Source organism: Pogoniulus pusillus, chromosome 32 (assembly GCF_015220805.1).
Source record: "Pogoniulus pusillus isolate bPogPus1 chromosome 32, bPogPus1.pri, whole genome shotgun sequence".
Taxonomy (NCBI): domain Eukaryota; kingdom Metazoa; phylum Chordata; class Aves; order Piciformes; family Lybiidae; genus Pogoniulus; species Pogoniulus pusillus.
In genome coordinates, this window is record NC_087295.1 from 11,603,692 (window position 1) to 11,621,491 (window position 17,800).

The 17,800-nt window shown below is 50.6% G+C and overlaps 2 protein-coding genes across 3 annotated transcripts in view; one reads left to right on the top strand and one right to left on the bottom strand.

The window, feature by feature from the left end:
• Positions 1-331: 331 nt before the first annotated feature.
• PDIA4 (protein disulfide isomerase family A member 4) lies at positions 332-15,739 on the bottom strand. The gene is made up of 10 exons (XM_064169545.1): positions 15,523-15,739; positions 11,541-11,709; positions 8,742-8,947; positions 7,441-7,579; positions 6,130-6,335; positions 4,660-4,818; positions 3,457-3,608; positions 2,303-2,459; positions 1,764-1,997; positions 332-1,076 (listed from the first exon to the last, which is right to left on the bottom strand). The coding sequence occupies exons 1-10, from the start codon at positions 15,617-15,619 to the stop codon at positions 661-663; spliced, it is 1,935 nt and encodes a 644-aa protein (XP_064025615.1). The 5' UTR covers positions 15,620-15,739; the 3' UTR covers positions 332-660.
• Positions 15,740-15,757: 18 nt separating this feature from the next.
• LOC135189321 (receptor activity-modifying protein 3-like) overlaps positions 15,758-17,800 on the top strand; it is a 58,345-nt gene continuing 56,302 nt past the window's right edge. Inside the window, exon 1 of one of the 2 annotated variants that reach the window (XM_064169548.1) lies at positions 15,758-15,847. The gene's annotated coding sequence lies outside the window, so the exon portion shown is untranslated. The remainder of the gene's footprint in view (positions 15,848-17,800) is intronic. The other variant, XM_064169549.1, reaches the window with a different exon arrangement.

Consider the following 17,800-nt stretch of genomic DNA (forward strand, 5'->3'; position numbering starts at 1 on the left):
AAAGTGGCCTGAAGTTGTATGAGGGGAAGTTTAGGTTGGATATGAGAAGAAGCTTCTTCATGGAAAGGGTTCTCTAACGCTGGAACAGGCTTCTCACGGAGTATGCTGCATTCTCACCCTGGAGGTGTTTCAAAGCTGCAGAAACGTGGTGCTGAGACCCAGACTTGGTGAAGTTAAGAGAATGGTTGGATTGGATGACCTGAAAGGTCTTTTCCAACCAAAATGATTCTGTGATTCCACACAGAGGTACACAGAACTATCACAGAGGACAGACTGACTCAAAGCCCTGCTCCATGCTGTAATCATACCACCAAAGAAGACAAACAATCTGTTCAGCAGAGGGATCTGGTTCTCTTTTTGCTACCATCTCTTAACAGGTGCACTGGAGTCAAAGAATCAAGCTCAAGATAGTCACCAAAAATAAAAGCTGTATTTTTCTCCAAAAGTTCAAACAGTAACTAACTGAAGACTGTGTCAGAGAAGTTCAGTGTCCAGAGAATCTCTTCTGCCATACATAAAAAAACAAAGGTACTGCAATTGCCTTACTGCTCGATAATTTCCTGGCTCCAGCTGCTCAAGCCTTCTCTAGCTTGAGTTGTGTCAGGAACTTGCTTCTCTCTACAGCACACCAAGGGCTTTGCTTCCCTGCTCCCATCCCATCTAAAGCTCTTCTTTTGTTCTGGAGAGTTTTGTTGCGTGCTCCTCTATAAATTTACTCAAGTGCTCCAGATCTCTGTCCCCGCTGTCAAATTTAATGGGGTTGTTCTTCTTGTCCCTGGGAGCAAAGTAGATGGTGGGGAACCCCTCCACTTTGTAGCGGTCGTTGGGCACGTCATTGGCAGTGGCATCCATCTTGGCTATCACCAGCTGCTTCTCGTTCTTGTACTTCCTGCCCAGCTCGGTATACACTGGCTCTAGCTTCTTGCAGTGCCCACACCACGGGGCGTAGAACTCGATGAGAACATCATTCTTGGGATCCATGACTATGGCATCAAACGTTTTACCCACCACTACCTTCACAGGCCCTTTGTTGCTTTTTGGCACTGGCTGGGACTTCACAATAGGCTTCAGTTTTCCTAGGAGGAAGTGAAACAGAACATGGTTAGGACATGGCAAAAGCCATCCTTCCCATCTGTGCCAAGGAGAAAGAAGGGGAATCCTGGCACCAGGAACAAAACCTGCTCTGCATGGAGCATAGGCCAGCTCGCTGGGCATGTGCTGGCACAATCCCTTTGTGAATCATAGAACATCAGGGTCTGGAAGGGACCTCGAAAGCTCATCCAGTCCAACCACCTTGCCAGAGCAGGATCACCTATACCAGATCACACAGGAACACATCCAGGTGGGTTTGGAATATCTCCAGAGAGGGAGACTCCACAACTCCCCTGGGCAGCCTGTTCCAGTGTTGTCACCCTGACAGGGAAATCCTCCTTGTATTTAAATGAAACTTTCTACACCTCAGCTTCCCCTCACTGCCCCATGTCCTGTCATCGGGCATCACCTACAGAGTCTGGCTCCATCCCCCTGGCACTCACCATTACATGCAGCAAGAAGCTGTTTCACAGTTCCCTAGAACCTTTCTCTGCTCCAGCGCCTCACCATGCAGCCTGTTCCAATGCCTGAGCACTCTTGCAGGGCAGAAGTTTTTCCTAATATCCAACCTAAACCTTCCCTTCATCACAGAAACTGCCTCAGCAAAACCTCTTGGCAAACAAGGGAAGGCAAAGCACACAGCTCACAGAACCCCACTTTAGAAGCTGTACCTTTTTTGAATGCCATTACAAAGTTCCTGAGCACATCAGAGTCGAACTCCTCCGGCTCCATGGCATACTTCTTGCCTCCTTCATCCAGAATAGCCACGTTGACATCCTCCCCGCTCTCCAGCAGGCCCAGATCTTTTATCTCAGAAGAATAATCTTCCTCATCAGAAACAGCAAACACATACTCAGGGAAGTCTTTGGCCACTTCCAAGACTTTGCCTCTCCAGTACTGGGTAGCTGAAAAAGCAGAGCACAAGAGGGTTAGCAATGCCCCAGCGGCCGCCGCTCACCCGCTCTCCCAGCGGAGTGCCGCCCCAGCGGCCGCCGCTCGCCCGCTCTCTCCGAGTGGCCACCACTCGCCCGCTCTCCAAGTGGAGCGCTGCCCCAGCAGCCGCCGCTCGTCCGCTCTCCCCGAGTGGCCACCGCTCGCCCGCTCTCCAAGTGGAGCGCTGCCCCAGCAGCCGCTGCTCGCCCGCTCTCCCCAAGTGGCCACCGCTCGCCCGCTCTCCCAGCGGAGCGCTGCTAACCCTCCAGTAACTCACCCACGCGATAGTCAAAGCTGAAGTCCACAGAATAATAGACCACCACTAGAGGACGCTTGGAGAACCTTTTGGCGTCGTTGGAAGGCTTGCGGTGACCAACCAGAGGCAAAGCATGCCTGAGCACGTGTTCTTTAATCTCTGAGCCATCTGTAGAGTCCTGCTTTGAACAAGCGGGGAAAAGGAGCTCAAAGGGATTTCAGTGGCATTTGCACTGCTGTCTACTGAGAACTGCTATCTCTGTGTGCATGAGTGAGAAAGAGGGGCACGGCACAGACAGTGCTGTCACCAGAGCCTTCAGAACTGAAGAGAATTCTGTGTTCTACCCTTGCACTCAATATGGACATGGAGAATTATTATTTCACAGTATCAACAAGGTTGGAAAAGACCTCACAGATCATCAAGTCCAACCCTTTACCACAATTCTCAAGGCTAGACCATGGCACCAAGTGCCACGTCCAATCTTGCCTTGAACAGCCCCAGGGACGGCGACTCCACCACCTCCCCGGGCAGCCCATTCCAGTGTCCAATGACTCTCTGAGAGAGTCTGAGGAAATCCTTGAGAAAGCTTCCTGAAATTAACCCAAAGAAAGAAATCCCATTTCATAGAATGGGCTGAGAGGGAGCTTCGAGATCACCTAGTTCCAACCCCCTTGCCATGAGCAGGGACTCCTTCCACTAGACCAAAGTGCTCAACACCCCATCCAACCAGGCCTTGAACACCTCCAGGGAGAGGGCATCCACAACTTCACCAGGCAACCCATTCCAGTGCTTCACCACCCTCATGAGGGAGAATTTCTTCCTAATATCTCATCTAAACCCAGCTTTTTCCAGTTTGAAGACATTACCCTAATGACCTTTGTATAAAGTCCCTCTCCAGCTCTTCTTTAGCCACCTTCAAATACTGGAAGGCTGCTCTAAGGTCTCTATGGAGTCTTCTTTTCCCCAGACTGAACAGCCTCAGCTCCTCCACCTGCCTTCAGAGGAGAGGTGCTCCAGCCCTCTGATCATTTTTGTGACATCCTCTGGGGGTCACTCAAAGAGTCAAGGGACAAAAGTCTCAGATATCTAGTGGAGGATGCCCACTGCTCATGCCTGTGAGGAAAAAGAACCTTCAATCTGCTGAAAAACTTTCTAACTCTGGACCAGTTACTCACTTTCAGATCCAAAACATGCATCTTGGCCTCATGCTTTGACTGGAATTTTTCTGGTTGCATGACAACCAGTTTCCCTGGGGATGTTTTCAGCAGTTTGGCAATCTCATTGCTGAAGGTGTGGTGGAATTTGTAATCTTCTCTTAAGCCATTAGCTGAAAAATGAAAAGTTGGGCAGAAAGACAGATCATCAAAAAGTGAACTGATAGCCTCCAACTGAAAATCTGGAGACTGCACTGCAGGGAAACTCTTTCCATGCTCAATAGAACATGGAGCAACCCAGAGTCTCACACAGGATGAGCAGCTTGTTCAAACACATCTAGCTGGAGCAGCACTACGTGAATGCAGTTCACCCATCTACTTAATGAGCTGTTCTACATAGTTCAAAATGCTGAGCAGCTTCCAAAACACTATTTGTATCTCTTGGCTTCCCCCAGATAACAGAAAGCAGAGCTGGAAAAGAATCCACAAGGTCACCCAGTCAATCTACTTGCTTTGGGGCAGCCTGGGAAACAGTTGTGTAACTTGCCAAGCTGGAGAAACCATATCAGTTCTTCATCCACCTCTAAGCAACAGTGGCCCCAGAAGCAGGCATAGCCATGGGGAGGAGAATTGTCTATGATGCCCTTCTCAAGGCTCTGACAGAAGCCAAGAGTAGCTGCAAGTGATTCAGTCAGGTGAAACACAGGGATTGATTGATGGGACTGAGTGCATCGAGTGATGGGACTGTCACTGTGTCACCTCAAAGGGCTTTTAGTAACCATGGCTTAGAATCACCATCTACCCCTGGGTCACTTTAGCTTCCCCCACCCCAAATACACTCATCAGAGCCCAGCTGCTGCAACTGTCAGATACAAAGCAAGTCATAGCAGATGGAAAGGGAGCAAGGCTTCACACCAAGAAAGTGCAGGTTGCTTCAAAGCTGGGAATTTCCCCCTCTCTATTCAGCAGTTTCTAGGGACACGGTTCCAAGAGGAAGTATCTCTTGGGAATGGCTTGGCTGATGCTTGAGCTGTATCCTCAAAATCTGGTGGGAGAATTTTTTGTTGAGTCAAAGTAGAACACCCTTCCCTCTCCTTCCTCTTACTCCTCTCCAACCTCTCTCAATAAACTAAGAGTACAAACCAGAGTTCTCTCTGTGTCCAAAGTCCTGGGTGGGATCTCAACAAAACACATATTTCATTGGTATTCTAAAGTGTGCCTTACCTGCTTCCTGATAGAGCTGATAGGCTTTGTCATTCTCTCCACTGAAGACACCAATGATGATGACATCATCACCATCCTTCAGAAATTCCTGTACCTGCTTGGTAGCCTGGATTTGTTTGGATGGAGGACCAGCCTGTTCAATCATGTAGTCCACAATCCCTGCAAAAGAAACCCATCCCCAGAAAGCTGCTTAGAACATTTCTTGAAGTGAAAGAGTCAGGCAGCCCTCTTGATACTACACTTCCTCTGGACACCTTTCTTTCTGGGCAGTCTTCTCATTGTAACTAGAAGGCCCAATAAGCAAGAGCTCAGTTCAAGCTTTCCAAGCTGCCGTTCTGGATACCAGCTGATTTTCCAAGTAAGTCTCCTTTCTGAACTTCCAGACCCATCACTGTCTCCTGGCACTGCTAGGAGACAAAGTTCTACTTAGACAGGTTTAAGTCTTCACTCTTACTGAATCCAAATCCTGAGCACTTTGTCAGCACTTAATAGTGCATTCCAGAGCAATTCAAGGCTGTTCATTTACTCATGCTGCCATTGCTCCACTCTCTGTACTGAACTATCTTCATATTAGAAGGAGCAGCAGTGGCACCATAAGCTGTTAAGACAGATTTATGCTGCTGGCAAACACATGTATGAAAGCACAGATTTGGAGGCTCCTACTGCTATGATGTTAACAAGTTTGCAGGTCATTGAATTCTTTCAGGTGGAGAAGACTTTTAAGATCGTTGAGTCCAACCATTCTCTAGTTCTGCTAAGTCTGGTGCTAAACCATGTCCCTCAGCAGCACATCTCTGCCTCTTTGAAACACTTCCAGGAATTCATCCACCTCCCTGGGCAGCCTGTGCTAGTCTTTGAGAACCTTTTCAGTGTAGAAGTTTTTTCTAACCACCAACCTAAACTTCCTCTGGCACAACTTGAGGCCATTTCCTCTCATCCCCTCACTTGTTAGTAGAGAGAAAGGACTAACACGCACCTCACTACATCCTCCTTTCAGGGAGTTGCATAGAGCCAGGTCTCCCCTCAGCCTCCTTTTCTCCTGACTGAACAACCCCAGTTCCCTCAGCCACTTCTCACCAGACCTATTCCCCAGACCCATCACCAGCTTTGGTGCCCTTCCCTGGACCTCTGCAGCACCTAAACACCTTTCTTTTAGTGAGAGGCCCAAAATTAAACTGAACTGTGGCCTTGATAATGCTAAGCACAGGCATGCAACCAATTCCATGGTCCTTCTGGTGACACCATTCCTGATGTAGGTCAGGATGCTGGCAGCCTTTCTGGCCACCTGGGCACACACTGGCTCGCCTTCATCTCGCTGTCCATCAGCATCCCCAGGTCCTTTTCTGCTGGGCAGCTTCCTAGCCACTCTGCCCCAAGCCTGCAGTGTTCATGGGGCTGTTCTGCCATAGAGACATGAAAGCACCCGGGCTGAGGCTCTGAGAAAATAAGCAGCAGGAGGAGCTGCAGTACCGTATTTTTCCCGTGGCCCATTGTAGTCATAAGGTTTGCCCTTGCGGAATATCTTCAGAGTTGGGTAGCCGCTGACGTCGAACCTCTTTGCCAGCTCAGTCTCGGCAGTGGCATCGACTTTGGCCAGGGGAATCGGAGGGGTGCGCTGGCTGAGCTCCCGGGCAGCCTTCTCATACTCTGGAGCAAGCCTTTTGCAGTGGCCACACCTAGGGAAGGAGAGTAGAAGGCAGTTCTGACAAGTCACGAGTCCTGCTGGGTACCTCCTACCTCTGAAGGGGAAGAGGCTAAGTCTTCCAGGAGGAGAGAGAGCAGAACTGAGGTTGCTCTATCTACAGAGGACACTTCAGTCTTGTCTCTCCAGTCTGAAGCTAGCCTCTGTGGCTGGCCCCACATTCTTAGAAGCAGCTTCATGTTTTAGAGGCATTTTTAACAGTTTGAAGCTAGCTAGAATGTTTTGGTGAGAAGAACTAGATCATAGGCTGTGAAAGGAAAACAATGGTGAGGTCTACTCCCCTTAGAGTCTTGCTGAAGAAGAAAGGAAAGCATTAGATAACACTCTCACCATTTTGTCACACTCCGCCTTGAGCTGCTGGCTGAGCAACATCTTACTCCCTAACCTCACTTTCCATTTGGACTAACATTTGCTTCTTAACCTCTTGGCTGAACCTCCATTCTTCCTTGGGACTGCGGCAAGGTTGAGAGGGGCAGAGGGAAGGTGCAGGGGGGCTGAGAGTCCCTCCTGGGGACTCAGGTTTCTGGGAGGGCTGTTGTGTTTCTGTATTACCTTTTACCTTTTCTATTTCTGTCTATAACTGTATGTACTGTAAATATCTGCTTGTATATTGTGCTAGCTGTAAATAAACAGCTTCATTTATATTCCCAGAGCTGACTGAGTCTAGTCTGGGTGATTTCTAAAGTGTGGGGGGGCAGGGAACACCCAAGCCATCACAACTGAGGACCAACTGCCTCCAGTTTTCAATGTTTCTCAGCATTTTCCCAAACTGACTAATTTCTAGCAAAAATCTTTAGTGAAGATCTGGAGGCCACCCCTTGCTGAGACACAGACCCAGCTGTGCCTTTGACTGAACTGTGCTGTGCTCCTACCTCCAGGTTGGAACTAAGATACATCAGAGCTACACACACCTGGTAGGAGGAAAGCTTCTTGAGAATCACAGAATCAATTGGGTTGAAGAAGACCTTCATGATTGAGTCCAAGCATTAAAGCAGCAGCACAACAACAGAGAGCAGGGTTTCCAAGCATGTCCATGCCAGCTGTGCTAGCAAAGTACAGATGACAGCCTTCTTGCTTACCATGGAGCATAGAACTCCACCAGGATTATGTCAGCATCATTCACAGTGTTGTCAAAGTTATCCTGGGTCAACACGAGGGTTGCTTCTGGTGGGGGGGTCCAGTTGGGGTCAGAAACTTCCTTGACCTTGGCCACAATTGCTGAAAGACAAACAGCTCAATTGGCACATCTGCAGTACCACTGAACAGAACCTCCTCCGACTCAAGTGGGACACGGGCACTAAGCAAGCAGCAAGTGCTTGTATAAGCAGTCAACACGCAGACCAGATGCTTTTACCAGCTGATCCTTTGTCAGGGATGAGACTTCCCCCTCTTCTAATCACATTGCTAAAAGCCTGTTGTTAGGAGCAACACTCCCCACCACCTGCACTAATTGTCCTCCAGAACAGGATCACAGAATAGTTTGGCTTGGGAAAGACCTCTAAGCTCATCAAGTCCAACCATCCACCTAACACCACCATGGCCACTGAAGCAGGTCCTACGTGCCATGTCCACACATTTCTTGAACACTTTCAGGGATAGTAGCTCCTGGGTAGCCTGTTCCAATGCCTGACTACTCTCTCAGGAGAAAAGTTTTTTCCTAATATCCAACCTAAACCTACCCTGGCACATTTTCAAGCCATTTCCTCTCCTTCTATCACCTGATCCTAGGAGAAAAGACTGACGCCCCTCCCCCCTACCCTTAACCCAGTCTCCTTTCAGACAGTTGTAGAGCCAGAAGGTCTCCCCTCAGCCTTCTCTTCTCCAGACTAAAGACCTCCATTTCCCTCAGCTGCTCCTCACCAGCCCTGTCCTCCAGACCCTTCACCGGCCTAGTAGGCAGCCAATTGCTGTCTACAACTACCTGAGGGGTGGTTGTGGCCAGGAGGAGGTTGCTCTCTTCTCTCAGGTGGCCAGCACCAGAACAAGAGGACACAGCCTCAGGCTGTGCCAGGGGAGATTTAGGCTTGAGGTGAGGAGAAAGTTCTTCACTGAGAGAGTCATTGGACACTGGAATGGGCTGCCCGGGGAGGTGGTGGAGTCGCCGTCCCTGGGGCTGTTCAAGGCAGGACTGGACGTGGCACTTGGTGCCATGGTCTGGCCTTGAGCTCTGTGGTAAAGGGTTGGACTTGCTGATCTGTGAGGTCTCTTCCAACCCTGATGATACTGGGATACTGTGAAAAGACAGGCAAAATTTCAGCCTTGATAATACTACTGTGTTGAAGGAACTGGAGATCAAAGTCCTTCCAAAGAGTCCCATGAAGAAGCAAGAGCAGAAACCTCCTGCCTTTGTCAGAGACTGTTGCAAAGGGCTGCTGCTCACCATCCTCCGTCCGGGAACCGTCGTAGTCAACAGGTTGGCCTTTCTTCAGGATCTTGAGAGTTGGGTAGCCGCTGACATCGAAGCGACTCGCCAGGGAAGTGGCTGCAGTGGCATCGATTTTGGCAACTGGAATAGGAGGGTCGTTTTCCTGCAGAGTCTTGGCTATCTTCTCATACTCAGGAGCAAACTGCTTGCAATGCCCACACCTGCCAGAGGAAGACACAAGCAGGCACAGTAATGCACACCGGGTCTGCAGGGGTGTTTTGCTGCTCTGCATTGCCACAAGTCACCTTCTGACAGATGGCCACAGCCTCGACAAGAGAATAGTGCCTTGCAGTGTTGTCAGAGGACAGAGAGTAACCATAATCACTGTGCTGTTTGCTCCATTCCAGACCTCTTACAAGTTGGTCTTCACCCTTCACTCCAACAGAATGCAGCACACTTCCACATCTTTTCTAAAACCTTCCTGCAAAAGCCTCACCAATTGCTGTTATGACAAACCAGCAAACCTTAGACTGTGCTTCTCCTTCCTCCCTGCCTCCTTGTAAATGAGATCTCACTCAGACTTCAGCTTCTTCTTAAGCTAGGTTCACCTTCTCTATGCAGCAGCCTCACTTTAATTCAAGCAAAGGCCAAACCAGTAGCTAAGTTGGCCTAATGAAATCTCACACCCACCACAGCAAGCATAGACACACAGTTGTTTGGATTTAAAGACCTTCAAGACTGTAGGAGTCCAACTGTTATCTATCCCTACCCAGTCTGGGGGTAAAACATGGCCTCTCAGCATCACATCTTTACCTCTCTGAAGCACCTTTAGGGGTGGGAACTCACCCACCTCCCTGGGCAGCATGGGCCAGTCTTTGAGAACCCTCTTAGTGAAGAAATTTTTGCTAATATCCAACCTAAACCTCCTCTCAGACAATGTAAGGCCATTTCCTCTGCTCCTGTCACTTGTTACTAGAAAGAGACCGACCCTGACCTTGCTCCATCCTCCTTTCTGGGAGCTGTAGAGAAAGAAAATCTCCCCTCAGCCTAAGCAACCCCAGTTCCCTCAGCTGCTCCTCACCAGACCTGTTCAGACCCTTTGCCAGCTTCACTGCCCTTCTCTGGACATGCTGCAGCACTTCACTGTGTTTTTTGCAGTGTGGGCCCTAAAACGGAATCCAGGACTGAAGATGTCAATTACAGAGCAACAACTCCTGGTTGAGCCAGGCCAGGATGCTAGTGGCCTTCTTGACCATCTCAGCACACACTGGCTCATATTAGACTGGTTGCCATCCAGCACCCCCAGGTCTTTCTCTGCTGCACAGCTCTCCAGCCACTCTGCCCAAAGCCTGGTGCATTCATGGGGCTGCTGTGCAGGACCCAGCATTTGGCCTTTTTGAATGTCACACAATTGGCCTCAGCCCATCAAAGCAGCCTGTCCAGATTCCCCTGTAGAGCCTTCCTACCCTCAAGGAGATCCACACTCCCTCCCAGCTTAGTGTCTTCTGCAAACTTACTGAGGATGCCCTGATCCCCTCATCTAGATCATTGATAAAGACACTCAGAACTGCCCCAGCACTGAGCCCTGCTGAACACCACTTATGAAGAGGTCACGGCACCTGCTCACTTTCCAGCCACACTAGAGCTCTTTAGGAAGAACACAGGCTCCTGTTTCAGCAGCAGGCATGACAGAAGGGTCAAGTATAAGAGACACTGAACAAGGTGAAGATGTAAGAAGGAAGAGTAAGGAGAGAAAGAGTAGCTCATAGCAACCAGCCTATGCTCCTTAGCTTCTTATCTGTCAGGAGGTGGAGTGGAAAAAGAAATTAAGTGTTTAGCCTGTGATGATCACACATCTGTTTGCTGGACTAAATTAAACTCCATGTGCAGTTTACATGCATGCACACTACAGCTGCAGAAATAGTACTCCCAGGCCAGCAGGGATGGGATCCTCTGCATGAATCTGCACCAGTTCAAAGGCACCTCTACTCCAAGCAAGGATCATATTCTGCCCTCTAGTTAAAGACTAGACAAGGACACTAAGCCACAAAGGAGAAGAGGTGCTGGCTGCAACACTAACAACTTGCCTGCAAACACCTTCTACTCTTGTCTTCTCCTGGTGACCATCCCCACTATCTTTGTCCATAGGTATGGAAGAGAAGATAACTTCTGTCCCAGCCTCTTTGTCTAGGTTCTATGCAGGCCAGTCCACTGATGTTACTGTGTGCCCTGGTGCACGAGCAGCATGATCACCATGAGGCAGGTTTGTGAGGCACTGTTTAAATTGGTAACATAAACCAGCCAAGCCCTTCCTCCTGTCACACCCTTCTGGCAAGCAGGGATTTACACCCGAGAAGGAAAAGCTTTTAGCAATTCCCTCACTTAGGGAAGTCTCCTCCATTTGTCCATCTAGGTGAGCAAGTGCACAAGTTCTCAACTGGTCAGGACAAGGACACGACAGCAAGCTGCAGATCACACTGCAAGACTTCTCTGGTGCTCAGTGGGACCCTTGCTGTTCCCTGACAAGCACAGAGCAGTGGTGCAGCCAGGGCCCATCATTAGCATGGCACCCATCAGTGGAAAAAGAGCAGGCTGTCGGCAGATGCATGGTAGGGGTCAGGGAAAAGGACACCTCCACACCACCACAACCTCTTCCACCTTAAAATGGAGTCCTGTGCTGCTCCTGCAACCAAATCACAGCTATCTCATCTTTAAACCCAAACTCACTTTTTAGGAGCATGTCCTGTCAAAGAAGTCCCCAGTAGCCACCTCATCCTGCACCTAAGGAGGTCCCTAGGGAAGCTGCAAACTCACCAGGGTGCATAGAACTCCAGCAGCACAGTGTCCTTGTCTGCAGTGAAGGTGTCAAAGTTTGCATCATTCAGTATTAACACACCATTCTCTTCTTTAACCTCTGAATCATCATCATCATCTTCTTCTTCATCATCATCGCTATCTTCCTCAACTTCTTTTGTAACAGATTCTGGAAAAGCAAAAAGGTGACACAGGTGAGATTGTCTCCAGCACTCTGAGGTAGCACTTCCCAGCTACCTCAGACCACAGTTCAGTAAAAGTGTCAGTCTGTGTCTTGTGATTTGGGGTGAGCTAGCAAAATGGACACAACTGGAGCTGGTGCACACAGACCTATGGCACAGTCACTCCCAAGGCACCGTGGGCATCTTGTTGAAACAGGGGAAGTGAGATGTGGCCTGCTGTAAGCCAGGCCAGCACTGACTGCTCAGTGTTGTGAGTGCCCAGCTCAGCGAGGCACTCTCTGCAGCTCAGGACAGGTTTGCAGACACAGTGGCTACTGCTGGCAGGGGCAACACTGACGGAGAGAGTTAGCACCAAAGGTTGGGCTGCTCACTATGGGCACTGCTTCATCTTGTGTTTCACCTTAGGGTGCAGGAAGGAAAAGACTGCAGCTAAGAAGAGGAGAGGCCAGGTGAACCTAAACTGATCAACAAGGGATTCCATCCACTTGTGACCAGCTGCTGACTGGATTCAACTCCATTTCTCACTGTTTCTTGGGCCAGGGCATCCATCCAGTTCTTTACCCAGTAAAGCCAGGAGCAGACACTTTCCCATCCACCACGAAAACTGAAACAGCAATGCAGCTGAGGGCCTTTCCACCTCTGAGAGCTTAAGGGTTTGGACTTAAACCTTTGAGGCTTCTTGTCAAAAACTATTCCCTAGTTAACATCAGCTGGCTTTTGACCAAGCAGACAGGAGCTAACGCAGCAGGATGAGGCTGAAGGAAGACCTCATCACTCTCTACAACCCTCTCAAAGGATGCTGGAGTGAGGTGGGAATTGGTCTCCCCTCCCTAGTATCAGGTGACAGAATGAGAGGAAATGTCCTGAAATTGTCAAGGGTTGGATATTGGGTAAGATCTCTTTCCTTCAAGTGTGGTCAGGCATTGCAACAGGCTGCTCAGGGAGGTGGTGGAATCTCCATTCCTGGGGTGTTCAAGGAATGTGTGGACATGACACCTGGAGACATGGCTTAATGGCCATGTTGGTGTTGGGTTGATGGTTAGACTTGATCATCTTGGAGGCCTCTTCCAACTGAAACAATTCTATGATACTATGTCAGTAAATCACATACAGGTAAGTTAGTTATTCAGGACAAGAATTCTGAAAGTATTCCAAATTCTCCTGGAATCTGAAAGTTAGGAATGACAAAGAGGTATTCACAAATACAGAATGATAAACTGGTATCCAGGCACACAAATGTGCATAAACCAACCCCACCATTCTCAGGCCACAGGAAGAAGCTCACCCAGGAGAAGGGGATGCCAAAAAATGCTCTGGCTCTTTTTCTCCTAGTAGAAACTGTTAAAACCCAGAAGCCTATATGGTCTTGGAAAACAACATGAGCTCCTGGGGAAAATGCCCTCACTTTGATTAGAGCCCAACTTTAGACACCACCAAAATATTAAAGCTTCTGCTGAAGGGAGTGATCACAGAGCAAAATCACCTGTCACACAAGAGTGGCCACCTAGATTAAGTTTCTTTAACTACTGTTAAAGCAACCTACTGTTTCACCTGACGTGGGAGGCAGCTAAAAGCACTATCTGCAAGTGAACAATGCTTCCTGTGTCACTGCCTCTGTCAGCAGTGCAAGAGCTGAACTGCCAAGTGCTCCTGGAGCCAGTCTCCAGCAGCCACACACTCAGGGGTCTGTCCTGGTGACAAAGCCAGCTTGCTTCAATTCCCAGCAAGCTGCACAAGCCTGGTGCTTTTCCAAGCAACTTGCTTCAAGTCTTCCCTGACACAAAGGAATTTGAGCTAAACAAGCTGGCCAGTTCTGCTCATGCATCTCTAACAATTCTGCTCAGGCATCTCACAAACTAAGCACCAGGTTGGGACTCATTCCCGATTGCTGGGGAACAGGTGGCTGGCAGAGTCAAAAAAGGACCACAAGGACAAGAGGTGATGGGTACAAAGTTACTTCTGTGGAGATTCCCACTGGACTCCAGAAGAGAATTTGCCATCTTAAGAAGAGTCAGATATTGGAATCATTTCCCAAGGTCAGTAGTGGATTCCTCTGCACCAGACAGTTTTAAGACTCAGTCTGATAGTGTCCTGGGCCACCTGTTGCCAGGACACTCCAAAGTCTTTTTATGAAAGCTGCCTTCCTCAGTCTTTTCTGTCTCTTCACTATGATCCCTCCTAACTCCTTCACCAGGATGCAAAGGCCATGATCTAAGCTGATTTTGCTGCAACTGTATCCGTCTCACTGCTCCAGTCAAACTTCACTTCCAAATCCATACAAGTAACAAAGTCTACTTCCATTTGAATTTCTCATCGCCTGAACAGCTGACATAAAGCTACTTTCCTGGTGCAAAGTAAATGCACTGCACTTCACACAGGTCTGCATTTCACAGGTTAACAACGAAAAAAAGAGATCTCCAGGATAAGGGGCAACAGGTATGAACTAGAACAAGAAAGCTCCACCTAAACACGAGGAAAAAAATCTTTGCTGTGAGGGTGTGGGAGCCCTGCAGTAGGCTGTCCAGAGAGGCTGTGGAGTCTTCTTCTCTGGACAGATTCCAAACCTCCTGGATATCATGATCCTGTGCAACTGGCTGTGACTGACCCTGCTTTGGCAAGGGGGGGGGGGGTCAAACTGGATGATCTCCAAAGGTCCTGTCCAACCCCTGCCATGCTGTGATTCTGTGAATGCCTTCTAACGCTGAGTAAACAGTGGTGTTAACGCAGGTAATATGAATCATAGAATCAACCAGGTTGGAAGAGACCTCCAAGATCACCCAGTCCAACCTATGCCCCAGCCCTAGCCAGTCAACCAGACCATGGCACTGAGTGCCTCATCCAGTCTTCTCTTGAAGACCTCCAGGGACGGTGCCTCCACCACCTCCCTGGGCAGCCCATTCCAATGCCAATCACTCCCTCTGGGAAGAACTTCCTCCTAACACCCAGCCTGCACTTCCCCCGGCACGACTTGCACGATGTGGGATTCCTCAGAATCCCTATAAAAGACTGTTAAAAGCAGAGAGGAAGCACCTTGAAACGTCTGCCTCCTAGGCAGAGGCACTTGGCTTAGAGCACCTTTGTTTCGGCCACTTTTGGCAAGGCAAAGGCACAGAGCAGCGAAATCCAAAGACAATGGGGACAGGCACCAGCGAACCACCAACACACGGCCTTCCTCCTGCCCCTCCGAGGGGCGAGGGAAGTGCTCCCTCGGATAACTAAACTGCAAATTAACAGGCTTTTTTTTTTTGCAGTTTAGCTAATTCCATGCTATTTAAATCCCCGTTTAGAAAGGGCCAGGCACAGCGAAGGAGAAACGAACTGCGTTGTGGCATGGGTGGGAGGCAACGAGGAAGGCCGAGGGCATTCCACGGGGTGGAGGGAATGCGAGACGGGACGGAGCCCTGAGCCTTGTACAGATGGCGGAACGCCCAGAGCCCTATACATAAGAGAGCTGGGGTGAGCAGAACCCTGCACAGAACGGGGCTGCGGGGCGGCCAGAGCCTCGGACAGAAAGCTGCGAAAGCAGAGGCCTGTACAGGGTCAGCGGGGGGCCGGAACCCGCACGGAGGGAGGGGAACGACCTGCGCGGAGCACCTCACGCCCACCGACCCAGCCCAGAGGCCTGCAGGGACCCGCCTGCCTGCCCGACTCCTCTGGCACTTCTCAGGGTCAGGCTCCCCTCAGCGCCGGTACCACGCAACCCGACCAGCAGGCTCTCGCCGAGGAAGTCAGGCCCCGCACACGAGGATTGCCCCTGCCAACTCAAGGGCCCACCACAACCACCCATCCCCCGCACTCACCTCCATCGTCTTCCTCGGCCGCCGCCCCCCGCGCCAGGAGGGCTACCTGGGCCAGTGCCAGCAGCAGCAGCAGCACCCACAACCCGCCGGACCTCATCGCGCCCCTCGGCCCGCTCCGCTCCGTTCCGCTCCGGCCCGCCGCGCCCTCTCGCGGGACACCGCGTCCGGCCCCGATTGGCTGCCGCCCTGCGACGCGAGCGGTGCCGCCGCCAATCGCCAACCCAGCACCGCCGACCGCTGAGCCGCTGCGGGGTAAGCGCTGGTGCCGCCGCGGCGAGGGACGAGCACGGCCGAGCGCAGCAGAGGGCAGCGTCTCTCGGAGCGTGTAAGTGACGCCTGGCTCTGAGGTGCCGCTCTCCCATTGGCTGCCGGGGCGCCCGCCAACCGCCGGCCGACACGCGTCCGGGCGAGGCCGCCGCGGGCGCCCAGAGGACGCGGCCGGGAGCGAGGGGGCGGGGGAGAGGAGTCATGTTCCGTCGGGATTGGCAGAGAGCCGCGGCGGGGCGGGACAGAGGGCGGGGCGCCGGGGCACGGCAGCCTATGAGGGCGCGCCGCGTGCCCGGAGAGGGGTGTGGCTCTTTCCCTCAGGGGCTGGGCGCGGCCTGCGCTCCGTCACGCCTGGGCTGCGGCTCGCTGGCAAACCCTGCTATGAATTTATGTATACTTAAACTGAGACTTTCCAATTTGAGACCTTGGGCAACCTAATCTAGCTGAGAGGCATCCATGCCCATGGCAGGACAGTTGGTGATCTCTGAAGTTCCTTCCAACCTAAGCCGTCCACGATGATGACAGAGCTAAAATCATCATTGCATTTCTGCTTGGCAGTGGTGGAAGCTGCTGCCACAGATGGGACAGGCTGGGAATGCTGATTAGGCTGTAGCCAAAGGGGTTATCTCCTGTCTCTGCCACCACTTCTTAAGCAAAGGGAAAACTCTGTGTCTAGAAGCAATGTAGCTTCTGTTTCACGGAGAAGGTAGAACTTACCTCAGGTTCGTTTCTGATGCCAAGTGTTATACAGGAGGAAAAAAGCTGCTTCTTAGGAGTGAAAGAAAGAAAACAGGGCCAATGCTGCCAGGAGATACTGCTCTTTTCAAGCTGCTCTATAGTATTCTGGAGGCCAAATTTCACTGAAACTAACAGAAATCTTTGACCATTCTGTCTAGCTAATCCAACTGCAGTTGCCTCTCCTGTCAAAGCAGCTCCTATTGCACTCTGTCTTGCTAATCCAACTGCAGTTGCCTCTCCAGACAGAGCAGCTCCTATTGCACTCTGTCTTGCTAATCCAACTGCAGTTGCCTCTCCAGACAGAGCAGCTCCTATTGCACTCTGTTTTGCTAATCCAACTGCAGTTGCCTCTCCAGCCACAGCAGCTCCTATTGCACTCTGCCTTGCTAATCCAACTGCAGTTGCCTCTCCTGTCAAAGCAGCTCCTATTGCACTCTGTCTTGCTAATTCAACTGCAGTTGCCTCTCCTGTCAAAGCAGCTCCTATTGCACTCTGTCTTGCTAATTCAACTGCAGTTGCCTCTCCAGCCAGAGCAGCTCCTATTGCACTCTGTCTTGCTAATCCAACTGCAGTTGCCTCTCCATCCATCCAAAGCAGCTCCTATTGCACTCTGTCTTGCTAATCCAACTGCAGTTGCCTCTCCATCCAGTCAAAGCAGCTCCTATTGCACTCTGTCTTGCTAATCCAATTGCAGTTGCCTCTCCATCCAGTCAAAGCAGCTCCTATTGCACTCTGTCTTGCTAATCCAACTGCAGTTGCCTCTCCTGTCAAAGCAGCTCCTATTGCACTCTGTCTTGCTAATCCAACTGCAGTTGCCTCTCCAGCCACAGCAGCTCCTATTGCACTCTGCCTTGCTAATCCAACTGCAGTTGCCTCTCCTGTCAAAGCAGCTCCTATTGCACTCTGTCTTGCTAATTCAACTGCAGTTGCCTCTCCAGCCAGAGCAGCTCCTATTGCACTCTGTCTTGCTAATCCAACTGCAGTTGCCTCTCCATCCAGTCAAAGCAGCTCCTATTGCACTCTGTTTTGCTAATCCAACTGCAGTTGCCTCTCCAGCCACAGCAGCTCCTATTGCACTCTGCCTTGCTAATCCAACTGCAGTTGCCTCTCCTGTCAAAGCAGCTCCTATTGCACTCTGTCTTGCTAATCCAACTGCAGTTGCCTCTCCATCCAGTCAAAGCAGCTCCTATTGCACTCTGTCTTGCTAATCCAACTGCAGTTGCCTCTCCATCCAGTCAAAGCAGCTCCTATTGCACTCTGTCTTGCTAATCCA